This window comes from Malurus melanocephalus, unplaced genomic scaffold, assembly GCF_030028575.1.
Source record: "Malurus melanocephalus ecotype Western Australia unplaced genomic scaffold, MMel_1.1 scaffold_85, whole genome shotgun sequence".
Classification (NCBI taxonomy): Eukaryota; Metazoa; Chordata; class Aves; order Passeriformes; family Maluridae; genus Malurus; species Malurus melanocephalus.
In genome coordinates, this window is record NW_026623317.1 from 1,421,120 (window position 1) to 1,440,096 (window position 18,977).

The 18,977-nt window shown below is 49.7% G+C and overlaps 2 protein-coding genes across 2 annotated transcripts in view; both read right to left on the bottom strand.

Moving 5' to 3' along the window:
• The window catches only part of EPG5 (ectopic P-granules 5 autophagy tethering factor), a 55,139-nt gene extending 54,063 nt beyond the window's left edge, over nucleotides 1–1,076 (bottom strand). Inside the window, exon 1 of the mRNA XM_057367814.1 lies at nucleotides 1,050–1,076. Within this exon, the coding sequence (XP_057223797.1) occupies nucleotides 1,050–1,076 (27 nt within the window). The remainder of the gene's footprint in view (nucleotides 1–1,049) is intronic.
• A 3,211-nt stretch (nucleotides 1,077–4,287) lies between these two features.
• Nucleotides 4,288–18,977, bottom strand: part of PSTPIP2 (proline-serine-threonine phosphatase interacting protein 2) — a 20,603-nt gene continuing 5,913 nt past the window's right edge. Inside the window, exons 2-15 of the mRNA XM_057367790.1 lie at nucleotides 16,660–16,760; nucleotides 14,944–15,021; nucleotides 14,026–14,060; nucleotides 12,444–12,550; nucleotides 11,694–11,756; nucleotides 10,822–10,920; nucleotides 10,576–10,621; nucleotides 10,106–10,185; nucleotides 8,329–8,427; nucleotides 7,732–7,828; nucleotides 7,332–7,413; nucleotides 6,633–6,667; nucleotides 6,267–6,324; nucleotides 4,288–5,770 (exon numbers count right to left, since the gene is read on the bottom strand). Of these exons, the coding sequence (XP_057223773.1) occupies nucleotides 6,275–6,324; nucleotides 6,633–6,667; nucleotides 7,332–7,413; nucleotides 7,732–7,828; nucleotides 8,329–8,427; nucleotides 10,106–10,185; nucleotides 10,576–10,621; nucleotides 10,822–10,920; nucleotides 11,694–11,756; nucleotides 12,444–12,550; nucleotides 14,026–14,060; nucleotides 14,944–15,021; nucleotides 16,660–16,760 (972 nt within the window). The 3' untranslated portion in view covers nucleotides 4,288–5,770; nucleotides 6,267–6,274. The remainder of the gene's footprint in view (nucleotides 5,771–6,266; nucleotides 6,325–6,632; nucleotides 6,668–7,331; nucleotides 7,414–7,731; nucleotides 7,829–8,328; nucleotides 8,428–10,105; nucleotides 10,186–10,575; nucleotides 10,622–10,821; nucleotides 10,921–11,693; nucleotides 11,757–12,443; nucleotides 12,551–14,025; nucleotides 14,061–14,943; nucleotides 15,022–16,659; nucleotides 16,761–18,977) is intronic.

Consider the following 18,977-nt stretch of genomic DNA (forward strand, 5'->3'; position numbering starts at 1 on the left):
GGGGTGAGGGCGGGGCGGGCGGGAGTGAGGGAGGGTCTGTGAGGGGACGGAGACTATTCCTGGGGAGACAGAGCGTCCGTGAGGTGATATAGGCCATTTGTGGGGGCACAGAGTGTCCGTGAGGTGGCATAGGCCATTTATGGGGGCACAGAGTGTCCGTGAGGTGACATGGGCTATTCCTGGGGAGACAGAGCGTCCGTGGGGTGACATGGGCCATTTATGGGGGCACAGAGTGTCCGTGGGGTAACACAGGCCATGCCTGGGGACACACAGAGTGTCCGTGATGTGACATGGGTCATCCCTGAGGACACACGGAGTGTCCGTGAGGTGATACAGGCCATCCGTGGGGACACACAGAGTGTTTATGGGGTGACACAGACCATCCCTGGGGACACATGGAGCATCCGTGGAGTGACACAGGCCATCCCTGGGGACATACAGTGTCCGTGGGTGACACAGGCCATCCCTGGGGACACACAGAGTGTCCGTGGGTGACACAGGCTAGCCCTGGGGACACAGAGTGTCCGTGGGTGACACAGGCCATCCATGGGGACACAGAGTGTCCATGAGGTGACATGGGCCATCTGTGGGGACACAGAGTGTCCGTGGGGTGACACGGGCCATCTCTGGGTATACATAGAGTGTCCATAAGGTGACATAGGCCATCCCTGGGGACACACCGTATGTCCATGGATGACACAGGCCAGCCCTGGGGACACACAGAGTGTTTATGGGGTGACATGGGCCATCCCTGGGGATACATGGAGCATCCGTGGGGTGACACGGGCCATCCGTGGGGACATACAGTGTCTGTGGGGTGACACAGGCCAGCCCTGGGGACACAGAGTGTCCGTGAGGTGACACGGGCCATCCCTGGGGACATATAGTGTCCGTGGGGTGACACAGGCCATCCATGGGGACACATAGAGTGTCTGTGAGTTGACACAGGCCATCCCTGGGGACATACAGTGTTTGTGGGGTGACACAGGCCATCCCTGGGGACACATAGAGTGTCCATGAGGTGACATAGGCCATCCCTGGGGACACACCGTATGTCCATGGATGACACAGGCCATCCCTGGGGACACAGAGTGTCTGTGGGTGACACAGGCCAGCCCTGGGGACACATAGAGTGTCCATGAGGTGACACAGGCCATCCTTGGGGACACAGAGTGTCCGTGAGGTGATACAGGCCATCCGTGGGGACATATAGAGTGTTTATGGGGTGACATGGGCCAGCCCTGGGGACACATGGAGTGTCCGTGAGGTGACACAGACCATCCCTGGGGACACACGGAGTGTCCGTGAGGTGACACAGACCATCCCTGGGGACACAGGGAGCGTCCATGGGGTGCCACAGGCCATCCGTGGGGACACATAGAGTGACACAGGCCATCCCTGGGGACACATGGAGCATCCGTGGAGTGACACAGGCCATCCCTGGTGAGTGTCCAGAGTGTCCATGGGGTGACACAGGTCATACGTGGGGACACACAGAGTGTCCATGGATGACACAGGCCAGCCCGGGGACATATAGAGTGTTTTTGGGGTGACACAGGCCATCCCTGGGGACACAGAGTGTCCATGAGGTGACATGGACCATCCGTGGGGACACACTGAGTGTCCATGGGTGACACAGGCCATCCCTGGGGACAGAGAGTCTCCGTAGGTTGACACAGGCCATCCCTGAGGACACACCAAGTGTCCATGGGGTGACATCCTTGGGGCCATCCTTGGGGACACACGGAGTGTCTGAGTTGACACAGGCCATCCCTGGGGACACACGAGTGTCTGTGGGGTGACACGGGCCATCACTGGGGACACATAGAGTGTCCATGAGGTGACACAGGCCAGCCCTGGGGACACACGGAGTGTCCGTGAGGTGACATGGGCCATCCATGGGGACACATAGAGTGTCCGTGAGGTGACATGGGCCATCCCTGGGGACACACGGTATGTCCAGGAGGTGACACAGGTCATATGTGGGGACACACAGCGTGTCCATGGATGACACAGGCCAGCCCTGGGGACACACGGAGTGTCCGTGAGGTGACATGGGCCATCCATGGGGACACATAGAGTGTCCATGGATGACACAGGCCAGCCCTGGGGACACACGCAGCATCCATGGGTGACAAAGGCCATCCCAGGGTATACATAGAGTGTCCCTAGGGTGACACAGGCCATCCCTGGGGACACATGGAGCATCCATGGAGTGATACAGGCCATTTCTGGGGACATACAGTGTCTGTGGGGTGACACAGGCCATCCATGGGGACACAGAGTGTCCATGGGTGACACAAGCCAACCCTGGGGACACACGGAGTGTCTGTGGGTGACACGGGCCATCCCTGGGGACACATAGAGTGTTTATGAAGTGACACAGGCCATCCCTGGGGACACATAGAGTGTCTGTGGGTGACACGGGTTATTCCTGGGGCATACAGTAACCGTGGGGTGACACAGGCCATCTCTGGGGATACATAGAATGTCCATAAGGTGACACGGGCCATCCCTGGGGACACACGGAGCGTCCGTGGGTGACAAAAGCCATCCCAGGGTATACATAGAGTGTCCATAAGGTGACACAGGCCATCCCTGGGGACACACAGAGTGTCTGTGGGGTGGCGCAGACCATTCATGGGGACACTTACAGTGTCTGTGGGGTGACATGGGCCATACTTGGGGACACAGAGTGTCCATGAGGTGACACAGGTCATCCCTGGGGACACATGGAGTGTCTGTGGGGTGTCACAGGTCATCACCAGGGACACATAGTGTGTCCATTAACTGACACAGGCCATCCCTGGGGTGACACAGGCCATACGTGGGGACACACAGAGCATCCGTAGGGTAACAGAGCTTCCATACGGACCTACAGACTTTCCATAGGGACCCACAGGGCAGCCATAGGCACTGACAGACCATGGGGACACACAGACACTCCATGGGCACACAGACTGTCGGTGGGAACCCCGCAGACCATCCATAGGTGAGCAGGGTCTGCTGTAGGGACCCCGAAACTGCCCGTAGAGACCCACAGACCATCCATAGGGATCCACGGATTGTCCATAAGGACTGATAGACACTCCACAGATGAGCAGGGTTCACTATAGCGACCCAGAGATTGTCCATAGGGACACTCAGACCATCCATAGAGATCCACGGATTGTCCATAAGGACTGATAGACACTCCACGGATGAGCAGGGTTCACTATAGGAACCCAGAGATTGTCCATAGGGGTCACATAGACCATCCATAGGGACTGACATGTTGTGCATATGGACAAACAGATCCTCCACAGGGACATTCAGATTGCTGTAGGGACCTACAGGCAGTCTGTAGTGAGCCAGAGACTGCTGTAGGGACTCAAAGACCATCCATAGGGTCAGCCCAAGCTTGTGCCAGCAGGAATGTGAGGATGGGGAGTGTGAGGTCACTTYTGACTGCCCCAGGGCCTGAGACACCTCCAGCACAGCGGGAATGCTGGCTCAGCCCCAGGCCAGGATCTGCTGTCCCTCAGAGCTCTGTCCTGGAACCCAGCTATCACCAGGAATCACAGCCAGAGAAGAGCTCAAACTCCATAGGGAGCAGTGGGACACAGGGACTTCTTCTCCTCCCAAGGAGGATGAGCCCTGCCAGAAGTCAGTGGCAACTTGCAGAACACAGCATAGTCCAGTTAATGGCCTTGAACAGGCAGTGTTCTCTTCACGGGAACTTGTATTTGGGTCTTGAGAAGTCCTTTTGTTATTAGTGTACCCTGGAATTTGTTGTATCTGCAGAAAAGGTACTGCATGTGGGTCCAGGGGAAACCTTCCCTAGCACCCCTATATTGAGATTAATTCTGTTCTTTTAGTAAATGTGCAAGCCAGGTTTCAGTCTCACTGGGGACCTCTACATCCAGAAAAGCCTAACAGCAATTACTGTGCTCAGTCAGTGGAAAAATCCCAGAAAAGAAACCATGCGAGTTATTGCAGAGCAGACACACTTCCAGGGCAAACAGCCCTGYGTGGCCTGCAGCTCATGGCTGATGATAAGCACTTCTTACACCATCCTCTTTTGGGGTGTTTTCTTCCCACTACTGTGTTGGTATTGAACAAGGACTGAAATGAAGGGCTAAGCAAGGATATGGTCTTGTAGTGTGTTTCCTTCCGGAAGAGACCTGGATGCTTTGAATGGGTCCCAAATCCATTCCCAACAGAAACTGAACATGACCCTTTTTAAAAAAAAAAAACAAAACAAAAACACATATCCAGAACACGAGTCAAAACTTTTTTTTTTTTTTAATATATATTTATAGAAATAAGACTACAGAAGGCTCCTTCAGAAGAGTATTTGTATCCTCGGTCTTTCAGAAATAAAATAGGATAGCAGATTCCTTGGCATGTGCACTTTGCAYGGCTCACTGTAAGGCACCAGGGCAGATGTTAGAGCTCTAACATAAGAGTGGAAGAATGTTGTCTTCTTCCCTACACAAATAAATCCATTAAAAGCCCCAGGGACTGACRGGCTGAGGCACATGCAGAAGCCATGCAGATTCAACTTGAAAAACATTCTAAAAACAGCAAATCCTGTTGCTCCAGGTTAGTGACCTGGCAGCAGGCTTAGACAAGTAAATTGTGTGTTTATCCCCATGTCTTGTGTCCCTGTGTCCAGTGTCATAAGGCAGTGAGGAGCAGTGAAGCAGCACTGCACACAGGGACATCAGAGAGACCAGCAGCCCCGAAGCACACAAGCTTCTGAATCAAAGCCATAATCATACCTATACATATGGTAACAAGAAGGGCAGRAACTTTCAGGAGATCTGGTCAGAAAGCAAGTTTCATGTCTCCAGCAGTAGRTAATTTTTTTTCCAGTGGTGCATAGTCAGAACAAGTCCAAAGTTTAGAGAATCACAGAAGTTAATTAAATCATAGAATCAGAGATTCCCAGGATGGTTTGGGTTGGGAAGGACCTTAAAGACCACCTAGTTCCAACTGCCTGCTCTGGGCCAGAACACCTTCCACTAGCCCAGTTGCTCCAAGCCCCTTCCAACCTGGTCTCCAGAGCTTATGAGGGACCACCTGATGAACTTAAAAGCTCACAAGACCCTTATCAGAGAAGTGGTTGGAAGAGTTGTACCAATTCCTTCAGATCCTTCCTGAGACCTCCCAGCAGGCTGGATGTGGCACAGCMCCTCACTGGGTAGATGAAAATCAGTTTCCAGTGTCAGCTTGGAGCACACCTGCAGCTAAGCCAGACACATGGTGTAACTGTTGGTGTCCCTCTRAGTAAGATTCCCAAGAGATACGAGTAAAATTTAACCTAAGTGACAAGTTTAATCCCCACTAATAGAAGACTTAAGGAACAGACAGAAKTGTAACCTGAGATCTGAGAGGGATGCATGTGCCCTGAACACAAGCCAGCATGCCCAAARCACCAAGCAGCACGCCCCTCAGCACATACAGCTTCTTAGTTATCTAGAAAGTGGAAGGCTCCACTCTCTCTAGGTGCCTGCACTTTAGAAGAACTTCAAAAACTTCTTCCAACACAGATTTGCCCGTGTCTGATCCTCGTCTTCCTCTGAGTTTGAAGATCCATCCAAGAAGTTTGCTGATCAAAGGCACAGATTTTTAGTAAGCGCTTTCTGAATGTACAACTAATTATTGGAGTCCTCAAATGTTCTCTTGAAAAGCAGAAGCACTTCAGCTCTGTGTGTCTGGGAATGACTGAAAACACCATCTCTCCCACACTGGTCAGGCCAACAGTGTCTTCTGCCTTCTGGAAAACCTAYAGAACAGGATCAACAATGTCTAAACCACAGCTCCAGCTCAGACAAGTGATGGGAGGACTGACACAAGCATCCCTTCCAGTCAGTCACTCAAAATGCCATCCCTTAACCAGTGGCCTTTCCTTCTCCACTGCCCCTCCTCTGTGTAGCCTCATCTCATATTAAATCCTTTCTCACRGAATCCCAAAATAGTTTGGGTTGGAACAAACCATCAASAACATCCAATTCCAACYCCCTGCCATGGGCAGGGACACCTTCCACTCTCCCAGGGTGCTCCAAGCCCCGTCCAGCCTGGCCTGGAACACTGCCAGGGATCCAGGGGCAGCCACAACGTCAGCGGAAGGGAAGATTTTTTTTTCCTTACAGATAGTTTAAATCTACCCTCTTTTAGTATAAAACCATTCTCCCTTGTCATATTACTTCTGCCCAGGGAAAAAAAAATTCCTCCCCCTCTTTCTTTTAAGCCCTGTTTCTTCATCAAAATTGGGTACTTACTGTGACTCTTAGAAATGTACCAAGCTATAGCCATCGACTGTGGCATAATCAGGCTCCCCTGAAACACARAGCACAAAAACCTCCATAAGGTTTCCCATGAGAAGTGCTCATTRCATGACTTTAAACAGAACAGAAACACTATAATCTGGCCATCCATGTTAAAGGGWTGGGATGCAAGAGTGAATGAGGCTTAAGTCAGGCTGAGAGAGCTGAGGGTATTCGCTTGGAGAAGAGAAGGCTCCAAAGAGACCTTAGAGCTCCTTCYGGCTCCTAAAGGGGGTCCAGGAGARTTGGGAAGGGACTTTTGGCAAGGCTGAAGAGATGTTTTCTCTGTGGGGCCAGAAAGCCCACAAAGCAGTAACTCACCTGGTGCGCTGGTCGGGGTGGGCAGGGGTCCCCTCCTGCACAGAAACAAGCACAGAGCTGAGGATCTGTGTGGCTACAGAACTACTTTTGCCCTGGTTCTGCACCCCCCAGCTGACCCCCAAAGCTGGTGGGAGGCCAAGAGCTTTGGCCAGCATGGGCTTTATGGAGTCCTAACAAGGCAAGTCATGGTAGGCTGACCATCTACAGCCACTTGGCAAACACAGGAATTGAACCTGACACGGTGGGGGAGAGTTAAAAATAACCAGGAAGCACCAACTCAGGAAAAAATTCACAAGAGAGCCTCAGGGCATATCTTTGTACATGCCTTTCCCCAGAGTGAGACATCAGGAAGCCATAATTAGACATGACTGCTCTCCCAGTGTGGCAGCCAAAGTGGCAACTCATCCTTAGCACAAGCCTTGGCCCCAGTCACCATCCTGCCCCCAGCAGAAAAACCCTTCACCATGGTGTCCCTTATGTCCCACAGGAATGAATCCAGCTCTACAGTTCCTCCCTCCACCCACAAATGCTTTCAACTCTCCTCAGACAGATCACATCAAGAGCCATGCAAGCAAACATTTTCCTCTAATACCTTCAAGTCAAGCTTCCAATGGAATGAAAGGAACAAAATACTTTTGTTTTGGAGGGGTAAGCAGCATTTGCAACAGCAATTGCAGTCGTACGTGTTACATCCCTTACCTGGATATAGGCACAGGAGCTGGACTTCTCGCAGGAGTCACATTTCTCTGGGTATTATAGTAGTTTTCATAAACAATAGGAGCTAGGAAAAGTTGGCAGTAATAAAGTACAGGCCTCTTATAAACATAAAATATTTGTTATACCAACATTCAAGCTAAGCTAGCTGCTAAGTCTTTCCCCTCTCTGGGAAAAGGCCTGATCAGGAAACTGAAAAAGGCGACTATTATCTTCAGGGGCTATCAAAAGTGGCAGAGATTAGAGCTACATGGCAATAAAGGAAAGGAGGGATGTTGCAAAATGAGTGTTTTCTGCACACAAAATTATGCTCATCAGAGCAACCAGCTCCATGAGGAGTACAAAGTAGTCTGCACCATCTTGTGAGATTCTTCTAAGCTCTTACCTGGAGCCAAACTTCCAGTTTTCCGTAAATTTACGAAAAAATCAACATCYTTCTCAATGCTGCACATTTCTAAACTCTTGCGGATTTCCTCATATTTCTGCAAAAGGGAAATAAAATGCATTTCTATAYATCAGGTCAAAAAATGAGGTTTTTTTCTCAATTGCTTGCCACACATAGGGTGAAAGTTCAATCACCCAAGACACAAGCTTCAGTGTCATGGGAATCACAGAACCCCAGAATGGATTGGGTTGGAAAGCAACTTTATAGCCCATCCCATTCCACCCCCTGCCATGGGCAGAGASCATCCACTATCCCAGSTTGCTCCAAGACCTGTTGGATACTTGCAGGGATAGGACAGCCACAGCTCCTCTGGGAAACCTATGCCAGGGTTTCACCACCCTCAAAAAATGTAGGAATACCAGAGGAAACATCATTTGCAAGAATTTTGGTCAACCCTTCTCCTCTTGACCACTTGCTGGTATCTGTGGTCAATCATGGGCTATAGCCCTACTTGGACATAATACAGCTTAGTCCCCAGGAAAACAAAGAAGGGTTTGCTTTCCACTCAGAAGAATGAAGCTTTTTCATTTGAGGTACCTCATCATTCTGGACACAGCCCAGGGAGAGCAGGTTGACATGGAGCCAGAGGGCATTACGGAAATAGTTGATCCGCTCACACTCCTGAGTCTCAAAGAACTGAAACGACATAGACAAAACTGTCCATAACACCTTTAAAAGAAGGGAAAATCTCTTTTGTCCTGATTGCTTCTCACCCCCACATGTCACAACAAAGATAACTGCCAGATGCAATTGGTGTTGGTCTTCTGCAGAAACAAGGAACTCACAAATCCTCCAGAGTAAAAATGATCCCTCTATGCAATCAGGCAATTCAAAGGTGAGTGCTAAGGCTGGAAAGTCCGCAAGACTGATGTGGAGAGGGCCACCCAGCACACTGCTACCTTTGGGGAGCCAAGCCAGCTTCCTAAAGGCAGTACAGGTGTCCCAGTACACCCTTCTCCTGTGATCCCAGCCCACTTGCCTTACACAGGTATCCTTGAATCACAGAATCATTTAGGTTGGARAAGCCCTCTAAGGTCATCRAGTCCCCCCACTACCCCTGCACTGCTAAGGCCACCACTAACACATGTCCCCAAGTGCCACATGTACATGTTTTTTTTTAACATTTCCACGTTCCAGGTATGGAGCAATAAAAAAAACACTGGGGATGTACGAAGACAGAAATGCATTGACTATTTGGTCTTCTCCCTCTTTCCTGCCCAGCCCTTTTCCAAGCCCTTTTGAAATCTGCCTGGTACAGCTCAATTTCACATGCTTTTGTACGTTTTGTACATTGAACATATACGCTTGTTACCACTTATGACCTTTGCAACACATGGAGAGGAAAATCTCCATGTGATCCATCTGCAAAAGTGAAACTGCTTTCCACTCCCCACCACAGAATCGTTAGGGTTGGAAAAGCCGTTTAAAACTTTGAGTCCAACCACTAACCCAGCACTGCCAAGCCACCACTAAATTGTGTCACCACCCTTGAGGTTTCCACAGAAGACACAGAGAACACACCAGCACCGAGACACCCACGTAAAACAGACAGCAAATTCCAGTTCAAAAGGGAAAAGTGACATAGCAGCCTGATGCTGGGAAGGGGAAAGCTGTTTGCAAGCCTGAAGCAGATCTGAGATAAAATCTCAATCTTTGCAGTCCCTTCCATTCCTCAGTCACAGATCACAGGCCAGCAGCAGAGCAGCTGCTCAGCCCTCTAGCTACCAGCTCTGGAATTCCCCAGCATGTGCAAGAAATCCCCACTGGACCATCTCCCTGTAAGGAAGCCTAGCCTGGGGTTCCCACGCTAGTGCACAGTCCGTGAGACACAAGGTGAAGAGCTCCTGGCACAGTGTGCATGTGGAGATGGCTTCACCTGCATCCCCAGCCACCACCAGGCTCTGCTGAAATGTCACGTAAAGCCTTCCAGAGTTTCAGACACTCTTCCTAGTATTGAGCTCTAGGACATACTGGCCTGGAGTCACTGAGTATCCAGAGCYGACCACCACTGTTCAAGATGACAGCCACGCCAAACATGCAAGCAGGTAATGGGCAAAAATGTCACTACCTTGACTCCATCAATTTTAAAAGGTGGTGGAAAAATAAAAATAATTTTAAAATAGTGGAAACCTTGAAGCAGTGGGGCTTTGAATCCAGCTTGACACACACACACAGGCTTTGCTGCAATACACCCTGCTACTTCACTGCCAGGAGAATTTACAGAAAGCAAACCTGCACTGTCCCTGAGCCCTGCTGCCAGGGCTGGAGACCCAGAGGACCACGCTGCCATGTGGAGGGGGTTAGAGGCATTTACCTCACAAGCTTTGATGTGCTCGTTCTGCCACTCTTCCCGGATCTTCTCCAGTGTGGTCACACTCTGCTGGTAATTCCTGTCTGCAGGATAAATCACATTTCAGCTGAAGGTGTCTCTGCCCATGGCAGTARGGTTGGAATGAKATGATCTTTAMGGTTCCCTCAAACCTTAATCATTTTATGATTTTGATTTACTGATTAACATCCATTAAAAACATCCCTTCATTAGAAGGTAATATGTAAAGCTTGAAAAGGCTGGGAGATCAGGCATAAAACAGGACATGGCCTTGCCTTAGTGGGGCCWTGCAGGCTTCTTCAGGGGAGTTACCCTGGGGAAAGTGCTGCTGGTACCTTGGGCATGAGTTTCTGAGGAGCCACATCCAACCCAAGAGCTGGAGATCACCCACAAGTCACACCATGGATTCATAACCCCTGCCCTCACTCCCCTTGCCTTCCTGATGTAGCACTCACCAGTGTCCTCCAGAGCTGATTTTGTCTGGGCCAACTTCAGGAACAGCTGCCAAAAAATGGGAGAGAGAAGGAAGGTGGAAAAGAGCCTGGGTGCATCATCAATGGCACTGCAGCCCCACTGTGAACACCACCAGTCACCCTACCTCACCCCAAAACCCAGAGCTGCAAGAAGAGCTGTGGGGCAGAAGAGCTGCAAGAGAAGACAACCCTTTCCCCCTCTACCCCACAGCCACCCACATCCTGTACCTTCTCCTGCTGCTTCTGCGTGACCAGGTTGGCGTTGCGRTGCACAGCCTGCTCCGCCTCATCCTTGTCCCGGCAGCGCTGCTCGTACAGACGCTTGGCCTAGGACAGACACACCTCAGGGACAGACCTTGGGCAGAACCTGAACCCTRCAGGTTGGGGARAGCCTCACACAGCRGGCTGCTCTTGGAYTGGGGTGAAAAGCTCATGGCAATCAAGTCATGAGCATGTTCAGAGAAGGGCTGGGGAAGGGTCTGGAGCYCCAGGAGCGGCTGAGGGAGCTGGGAAAGGGGCTCAGCCTGGAGCAAAGGAGGCTCCGGGGGGACCTTGTGGCTCTGCACAACTCCCTGACARGAGGGGGCAGCCGGGGGGGTCAGGCTCTGCTCCAGGGAACAGGGACAGGAGGAGAAGAATGGCCTCAAGTTGCATCAGAGAAGATTTAAATTGGATATTCAGAAAAAAATCACAGAAAGGGTTTTCATGCCTCGGAACAGGCCAGCCAGGGCAGTGGTGCAGTCACCACCCATGGTAGTGCTCAAAAAAGGCGTGGGAGATGGTTCTTGGGGAGATTGGTTAGTGGTGGGTTTGGCAGTGCTCGGCAAATAGGTGGATTCAAGGATCTTAGAGGGCTTTTCCAACCTGAACAATTCTCTGATTATAAATAATTTGTATCCAGCCCTGCAAGGCTACCACTGGCTGTGTCCTTGGCATGCTCTTCACTGTTTCTGAGCGCTCCCTGCCTACCACTCACACAGCATCGAGAGTCACAGCAGAAGAGGAAACGCCTCTCATTTAAGCCTCTCCCTGCACTGTGTGTGTGTGTGAGAGAGCAGTGATAACCCACATGGCAAGAAACCACAGCACATTTGCTTTACCTCCATGGTCTTCTTGTACTGCAGATTCCTGTTTTTGTGAATCGCCTCCATGATCAGCTCTATCTGTGAAGACAACAGACCTGGGGTCAGCACACCACTGACCATCAAGGCTCCAGGACACACTGCATGGCTTAGGAGAGGAAGAGCCACAGACCAGACTGAAATGTGTTTAAGGACCTCCACCCACCCAAACATCTTCATAAAACTCATATTTAATGCTTCTGCCTAAGCCTTGAATTGTGTATGCAAAGGAGTTCTACAACTTAATCCTAGCAATATGTAGAGTTGTAGCATCGCCATAGACTCACTCCCCTCTGCTAGGTCCAAACCAGTCCCTGGTTCTAGCAGTTTTCCCTGGCTCTAGCAGTTTTCCCTGGCTCTAGCAGTTTTCCCTGGTTTTCGAGACAAAGGAATCTCGAGCAAGAAGTTAAAAGGCTTGGCCATTTTATCAATCCTTATGGAGACCATACAGCACTATAAACAAATGCCTTAAAAACATTCCAGTGTTGTGGCTGGCCCCAAAAGCATACAAAGGAGAAGACGTGGAAGTGAGAAGAAGGAAGTTATAGGTTACTACACAGCTGAACAGAGTTGCAACACAGAGGAAGGAGCTCAGGACTTCCCAGCAGCACAGGCACCGGGGACATAGCAGGGGCTGGGGCACGGTGTGAGACAGCAGCRGGATCAGCCCCTTGCCGGGGCAGGATCAACACCCCTGTGGGGAAAGCACGTCTTCCTGCGGTGCCTGACCTTCTTCCGATGCAGCTTTTGCTTTTCCCTGAAGTCCTCCATCTTCTTTGCTTCCTCMCGAAGGGTTTGCGCCAGCTGGATGTGACCTTGTCCCACATTGTCTATTTCTGCAAAGAAAAAAATTAATTATATATAYGTATATATTCCTAAAGAGACTGTGWTTCTCAAGTCCACTTACAAMACATCACATATTCMYTTTCATAAACAGAGAAAAGCAACAGCTTGTTTGAAGTGGCCTCTGAGCAGTGCTTGCCAAGGTAAGGATCAGTCCTGCTGGGACCTGCCCCCAGTTTGAGAAAATTCCAGCCAAGAGGAGTTACTCGAACAAGCACAGTCACATYGCCCCCTCATGTGCGTAAATCTAGGTGTGTTTCAACACACTGCGCTGCCCCAGCCCAGCAGGCAACTACTTGGAGCACAGAAAAACGAAGGCTGAAACAATCTCAAGCTGGTCCTGCTGAAGGCGAGCATCCACACTGAGAAATGCCAACCCAGCAAGCTCACCAAGGGAGCAGAGCCAAATGGCAGCTCATGATTCAGCCCCCAAAGCTGCTCCAAACTCAGAGCAGTGAACAGTCAGCAGTGCTGAGGGCAGAGCTGTGTTAGGGATGTCCATAGGGGCAGCAGAGAAACCTGAACTGGGCAGGGGGCAGACTGGGCACAAGACAGCAGAGCGCTCACCCTCCAGGAGCTGTCTGAGGGTGCTCTGGCAGGATGTGACACATGAAACTGTATGGTGGCCAAAGCACCATCTTTTAGATGCTCCAACTGCAGTCACAGAATCATTTGGATTGGAAAAGWCCTCTTAAGATCCTCAAGTCCAGYCATTGCCCAGCACTGCCYRGCCCAYCACTGACCCATGYCCCCAAGTGCCACAWCCACATGGCTTTGAAACCMCTCCAGGAATGGGGACYCCACCACTGCCCTGGGTTGGACAACCCTTTYCATGAAGGAATGTTCCCCAATATCCAACCGAGACGTCCCCCAGCCCAGCCTGAGGCCRTTYCCTCTCCTCCTGTCCCTGTTCCCTGGAGCAGAGCCCGACCCCCCCGGCTGTCCCCTCCTGTCAGGGAGTTGTGCAGAGCCACAAGGTCCCCCCRGAGCCTCCTTTGCTCCAGGCTGAGCCCCTTTCCCAGCTCCCTCAGCCGCTCCTGGGGCTCCAGACCCTTCCCCAGYTCCGTTCCCTGCCCTGGACACACTCCAGCCCCTCAATGTCCTTCTTGCTGTGAGGGGCCCAGAGCTGTCCCCATATTTGAGGTATGAGTTACTGTGTGTGTGGACAGCCTGCCCAACAAACTCGAGATGAGCTTCCATGCACAGCTTCCTATATACAACATGAGCATGACCTCTGAGCTGCAGACAGACCTGAAAACCCAAGAGATCCCCAAAAAGATGCCCTGTGGGTCCCCTGGCCCACCCATGCCCTGATGCACTTTGTCCCAAACCCCACTCAATGGGATGAGCCAGGCCAGTAGTACAGCCTATGCCTGGCTCAGCACTGCACAGTTTCAGAGGATTTTGTGCTATTTTCTTCCCAAGCAGTTGCTTTGTCACTGCCTGACAAACTTGAAGAATTACTTACGTTGCTTGAAAACATCGAGGGAYTTCTTCAGCGTGCTGAAAAACATAGGCAGGGCATTAAAAAGGGTGGGAAAGCATGGCCAGGCACAGGCATCAGCAGAGCACCTCTCCCAAAACAGAGCTCACTCAACAATGGCCAAAGTAGCTCAAATCACATTTATTTACTCCCTTAGCACCTCCAGGTTTTTCCCCTCTCAGCAGGTATTACACAGTTCACTTGGTTTGAGACCTACTTTACACCTTTCTGAACACTGGGTGTTATTAAAAATTCAAAGTTTCATGACAAATGTTTCAGGCAACCTCCTAAAAGCATCATTTAGAACAGATGAACTATTTTGATGTGGTATGTTTGCCAGTGGTTGGAAACGTAGGGAGCTTTCCTCCCTCTTAATGTTGCACAGTAAAGATTTCAGAAACATTTTATGTGACACCTCAATACGAAACTGTAAGTAAAGGACACGGGAATGTCAGGCTGGACATGTATAAAGCTGAGAAACAAAGCAGGAAGCAGAAAGTGYTGCAGGTCACTTGGGAAATGAAGCAAACCACATGCTGGGCTCTGAAGATTTGCATGGTTTGAATAAAGGAAGTACCTGTACTTCCGTCTGGCCACAAAACCTGTCTGGAATTAACCCAAGGTCTCGTGATCCTCAGCTTTCTGCTGACCCATCAGCCCACACCTTCCCCGAGCATCTGCGGTCTTTTGATTAATGTGTGGCTGGTGGGAACTTGGTGAACCCAAAAGCAAATCAGAGCCCAGTTGGGCAGTGCTCATTAATGCAAATGTTTTCAGCTCATCTCTGAGCCTCCCAATCACATTTCAACTATCCTGTCTCTCACAGCTTCCTTCCTTCTCTTCTGCCTTCATCACTCCAAGGACACCGATAAAAGCAGAAGAAACACAGGACTGTGAACTTACTTCAGCTCCGTCTGCCCACAGGGCTTCTTCTTCGACAARTTAATGAGTTCCTTGCCATATTTTTCTTCTATAATTGCCCTGTGAAGAAAAGAGAGAAATCATAAAGTCACAAACCATCGATGGGTTTGGGCTGGAAGGCACCTCAAAGCCCATCCCATTCCACTCCTGCCACGGGCAGGGACACTTCCCACTGTCCCAGGCTGCTCCCAGCCCCAATGTCCAGCCTGGCCTTGGACACTGCCAGGGATCCAGGGGCAGCCACAGCTGCTCTGGGCACCCTGTGCCAGGRCCTCCCCACCCTCCCAGCCAGCAATTCCTTCCCAATATCCCATCCATCCCTGCCCTCTSCCAATGTGTGGCAGTAAGTTCTCTCTGGAGCTGGCACTGATCCCTACTCAGAGCACATGAAGAGACCAAATYTTGTGAGGTAACATAAATAACACCTTTGAGAGACCATGTTCTCCTCCCTCTTGGAAGAAAGAAAAGAGGAAAGGGGAGCCCATGTGTTGCAGTAGAAAAACCAGTTCTTTGCAGCTGTTTTAAAATCACTACAGACAGCCAGGGCTGGACTTGCTTGGTCAAATGTATTTATCTCCATGAGGCAGCCCTAGCTGTCTGTGCCTAGTGGAAAGAAACAACTACTGCTGGAGGCTGCATTGGAATGTCTACTGGATAAAACAAATAACTTTCTAAAAGACCTTTACTCCTAACACAGATGCAGACCACTRTGTGATTGTTTTCTGGAGTTTGGCAGTGGCATTGATCTTACTTAACTCTTTAAAAAAACTCCAGAAGCTGGTARGGAAACATAAAAAAATAAATATTATAAATTTATTTTTTCCCGCTATCTAACAACATTCTATGAACTTTGTTTGAGACAAAAAATCCAGCAGGCACATTCTCCATAGCTGGAACTGCGTAACAGCCATGCTGGAGAACTGGGACAAGTCCTGAGAGCAGCAAATCCAGATCCAGCCTCTGATCTACCCCTGGCTAGACACATCAGTGGCTACTACACCTCCTTTAAGTCTGAAGAGGGCACAGGGTGTGGAGGAGGCTTTGGGCACTCTCTGATTTGCCATGGATGAGTGAGGCATGGTTCTCAGCATCCACTTCCTCAGCTGGAAGGCCCAGGTTTTCCTGGAACACRGGATTATAGCCCAAACAGATGTAGGTGCATTAGACACTTTCAAGTGCAGTTCTGCCCCTGTTCCTCCCCATTATGTTTGCTCCAGGCTGCTCTGTACTGAGTCATGCAGTCAGGGTTTGGGTTTTCTCCAGCTGTCAGTACCAAAATGAAATTATTCAGGGCTGTCTACAGTGCCCTTCATGTTTAGCTATTGCTAACCAGGTGAACCATAAAGGCAAAACAAATGGCCAGATTATYTCAGCTGCTTTTGTAGCCACAGAACCTCTGCTTGGGTAACTTCCTCCAATTAATAACCACACTACCTAACCCTGCTACTGGTTGACACTGAATCTATGGGATGTTCATAATGTATAAAGTCATGGACAAAGGCCATGTCTCCCCTAGGCCAAGACCTTCTACCCTGATCTTCTGTGAGGTGAGCAGCAAGGTGAACTTCATGAGACAGCATTTCAGTGTAGTGGACAGTCAGACATGGCAAAATCAAAGTGGGAATCCCAGGAGTAGGAGCAGTGCCACAGCTCCACTCCTGAGCTCAACCCAACCCATCACAGGAGGCAGCTCCCTACCTTTCCTTCAGAAAGTCCTCAAACTCTTTGCAGTTCTTCCTGCCATCGTTCAGGTGTTGAATGATGCTGTCATAGCCRATTGTGCTGGTCAGATCCGTGCTCTGAAAACACAGAAACAGGAGTCATGTCCTTGTCACTGCAATCCATGGCCACTGTCACCTCCTGAGGCACATGCACAGGCCATGCTTCAGTCAGAGCAAGTGTGCAAGTGCCTCCTTACAAAGTAAGAATGTTTCTTTTAGGGATGGAAAATATTCCAGAATGAATTCTGGCAATTTGAAGGTACATCTGTACCATTCACACTTGCCATAGACTTCTGAAGGGTCCGTGTCTTCTTTCAAATTATTCCTTAAAAACATATATTGCACTGATGCATATTGAAAAAGAAAAAGGAGAAAGAGGAAAAGGAAAAGGAAAAGGAGAAGGAAAAAAGGAAAAGGAAAAGGAAAAGGAAAAGGAAAAGGAAAAGGAAAAGGAAAAGGAAAAGGAAAAGGAAAAGGAAAAGGAAAAGGAAAAGGAAAAGGGGAAAAAATACAAGCAGCGATTACGCAGGCTGACTTACTCTACCCCATTCTTTTCCCATTCCCAAGTCTGGAGTCACATTAACAAAAAAATGGGTTTTTCCCTATGACTGTTGAAGATTTACAACCCTGGGCTAAGGGCAGGGCTCCCAAGAGCTTTGATAACGCAGTGATGCTCAGAGCATGAGTTCTCCCACTCTGGATGGAGCCTGGAGCAGATGCAGGGAGCTGAGCAGAAGGTTCTACCCACTGAATTCTGGAAAAGCACTGGGAGTGTTGAACAGAACTGCACATATGGGAGCAAAAGGTCACAGAACCACAGAATAATTCGGTTTGGAAAAGCTCTAAGAAGCTCTAAGATCAACAAGTTCAACCATTAACTCAGCAACAYCACATTCATTATTAAACTGTGTCCCCAAATGCCACATCCACCTTCAAGGAAAAAACTACAGGGGAAGAGGCTGCAGAAACAGAGCAATGTTAGGGGAAGGTGTGAAACTCAGCAACAGGAAATGAAACCCACAAAAGGTTATCARGAAACCTGAAGAGGAATAGTGGCAGGATGGAGAGATTCAGAWAATGGTTCAAAGTCAGGATGAGAACATGCAGAGATCTGGCGTAAAACTGTAGGCACCAGAAGAGGGGTTTTCTCATGAGTTTATTCCTGGTGCAATAAATGAGGAGGAACAGGGGTGGTATTTGTGATAAAGGAAGGATTTAATTATGGAGAATTCCCTATTCAAATACTTGACAGAAAGCAAGATGTGAAGGGGAGATCTGATGGAGTGGGACTGAGAGGAAATCCATGGGTATCCCAGACCAGCCTTGTTCTGCCTGTGGCATGCATGACAGGACTGTGGAGAAGGACCTAAGCAGAAAATAAATTTCCTTTATGAAGTACTAATGTATCCTGTACAGATACAACGTCCAAAATGGGGTTAGTACTGATGAACCCACAGGCAGCTCTCAGGTTGCTCTAATCAGTTGCTCTGCTCAGTTGCTCTAATCCTCACTAATCAGTTCTGTGAAAAGGAAACACCGCACTGGAGTCACTCTTCATCACATTTGCAAAACACAGGAACAGCCCAACTTGAGTTGCTACCCCCAGGTTCAAGGAAACAAAGTGGATGCAGAGCAGAACTGCTGGTCATTGCAATCCCTCCAGGAGAGAGGGTCACACCCCATCATGTCCAGGGCCACCCAAAGGGTCCTGCATCCTGCTCTGCTGCCTGGGACCCTGGGGCTCTGTGTGCCAGGAAGGGTCAAGGGGAAAACTCAGAGTAACCATCAATAATGTGCATTAAACTCCTTGTTTYATCACTCTTCCTCTTCCTGTAAAAGGATTTAATTCCAGCACGTGTGTATTTCCTAAGCCCAAGGCTGGACTAGACCTCAGGTGCAAGGTGTTACATGAAATCTAAAACCATAAAAACATTTAGGTTGGAAAAGCCCTCTAATATGATCAAGTCCCAACATTGCCCAGCACTGCCCAGCCCACCACTAATCCATGTTTCCAAGTGCCACATCCACATGGCTTTTAAATCCCTCTGTGGGAGCTTTCCATGGGAGGAACTCCAGACCCAGACAGAGCTGGGCAGGGCTGCAAGGTGTGAAATCAGCTTTTTCAGCACTATTCTGAGCAGGTTTGGCACAGAAAGAGGCAAAAGAACCAGCATGACTGTGGTTGTACAGCCTGGAGAAGAGAAGGCTCCAGGGAGAGCTCAGAGCCCCTTTTGGGGCCTAAAGGGGCTCCAGGAGAGCTGGACAGGGACTGGGGACAAGGGCTGCAGGGACAGG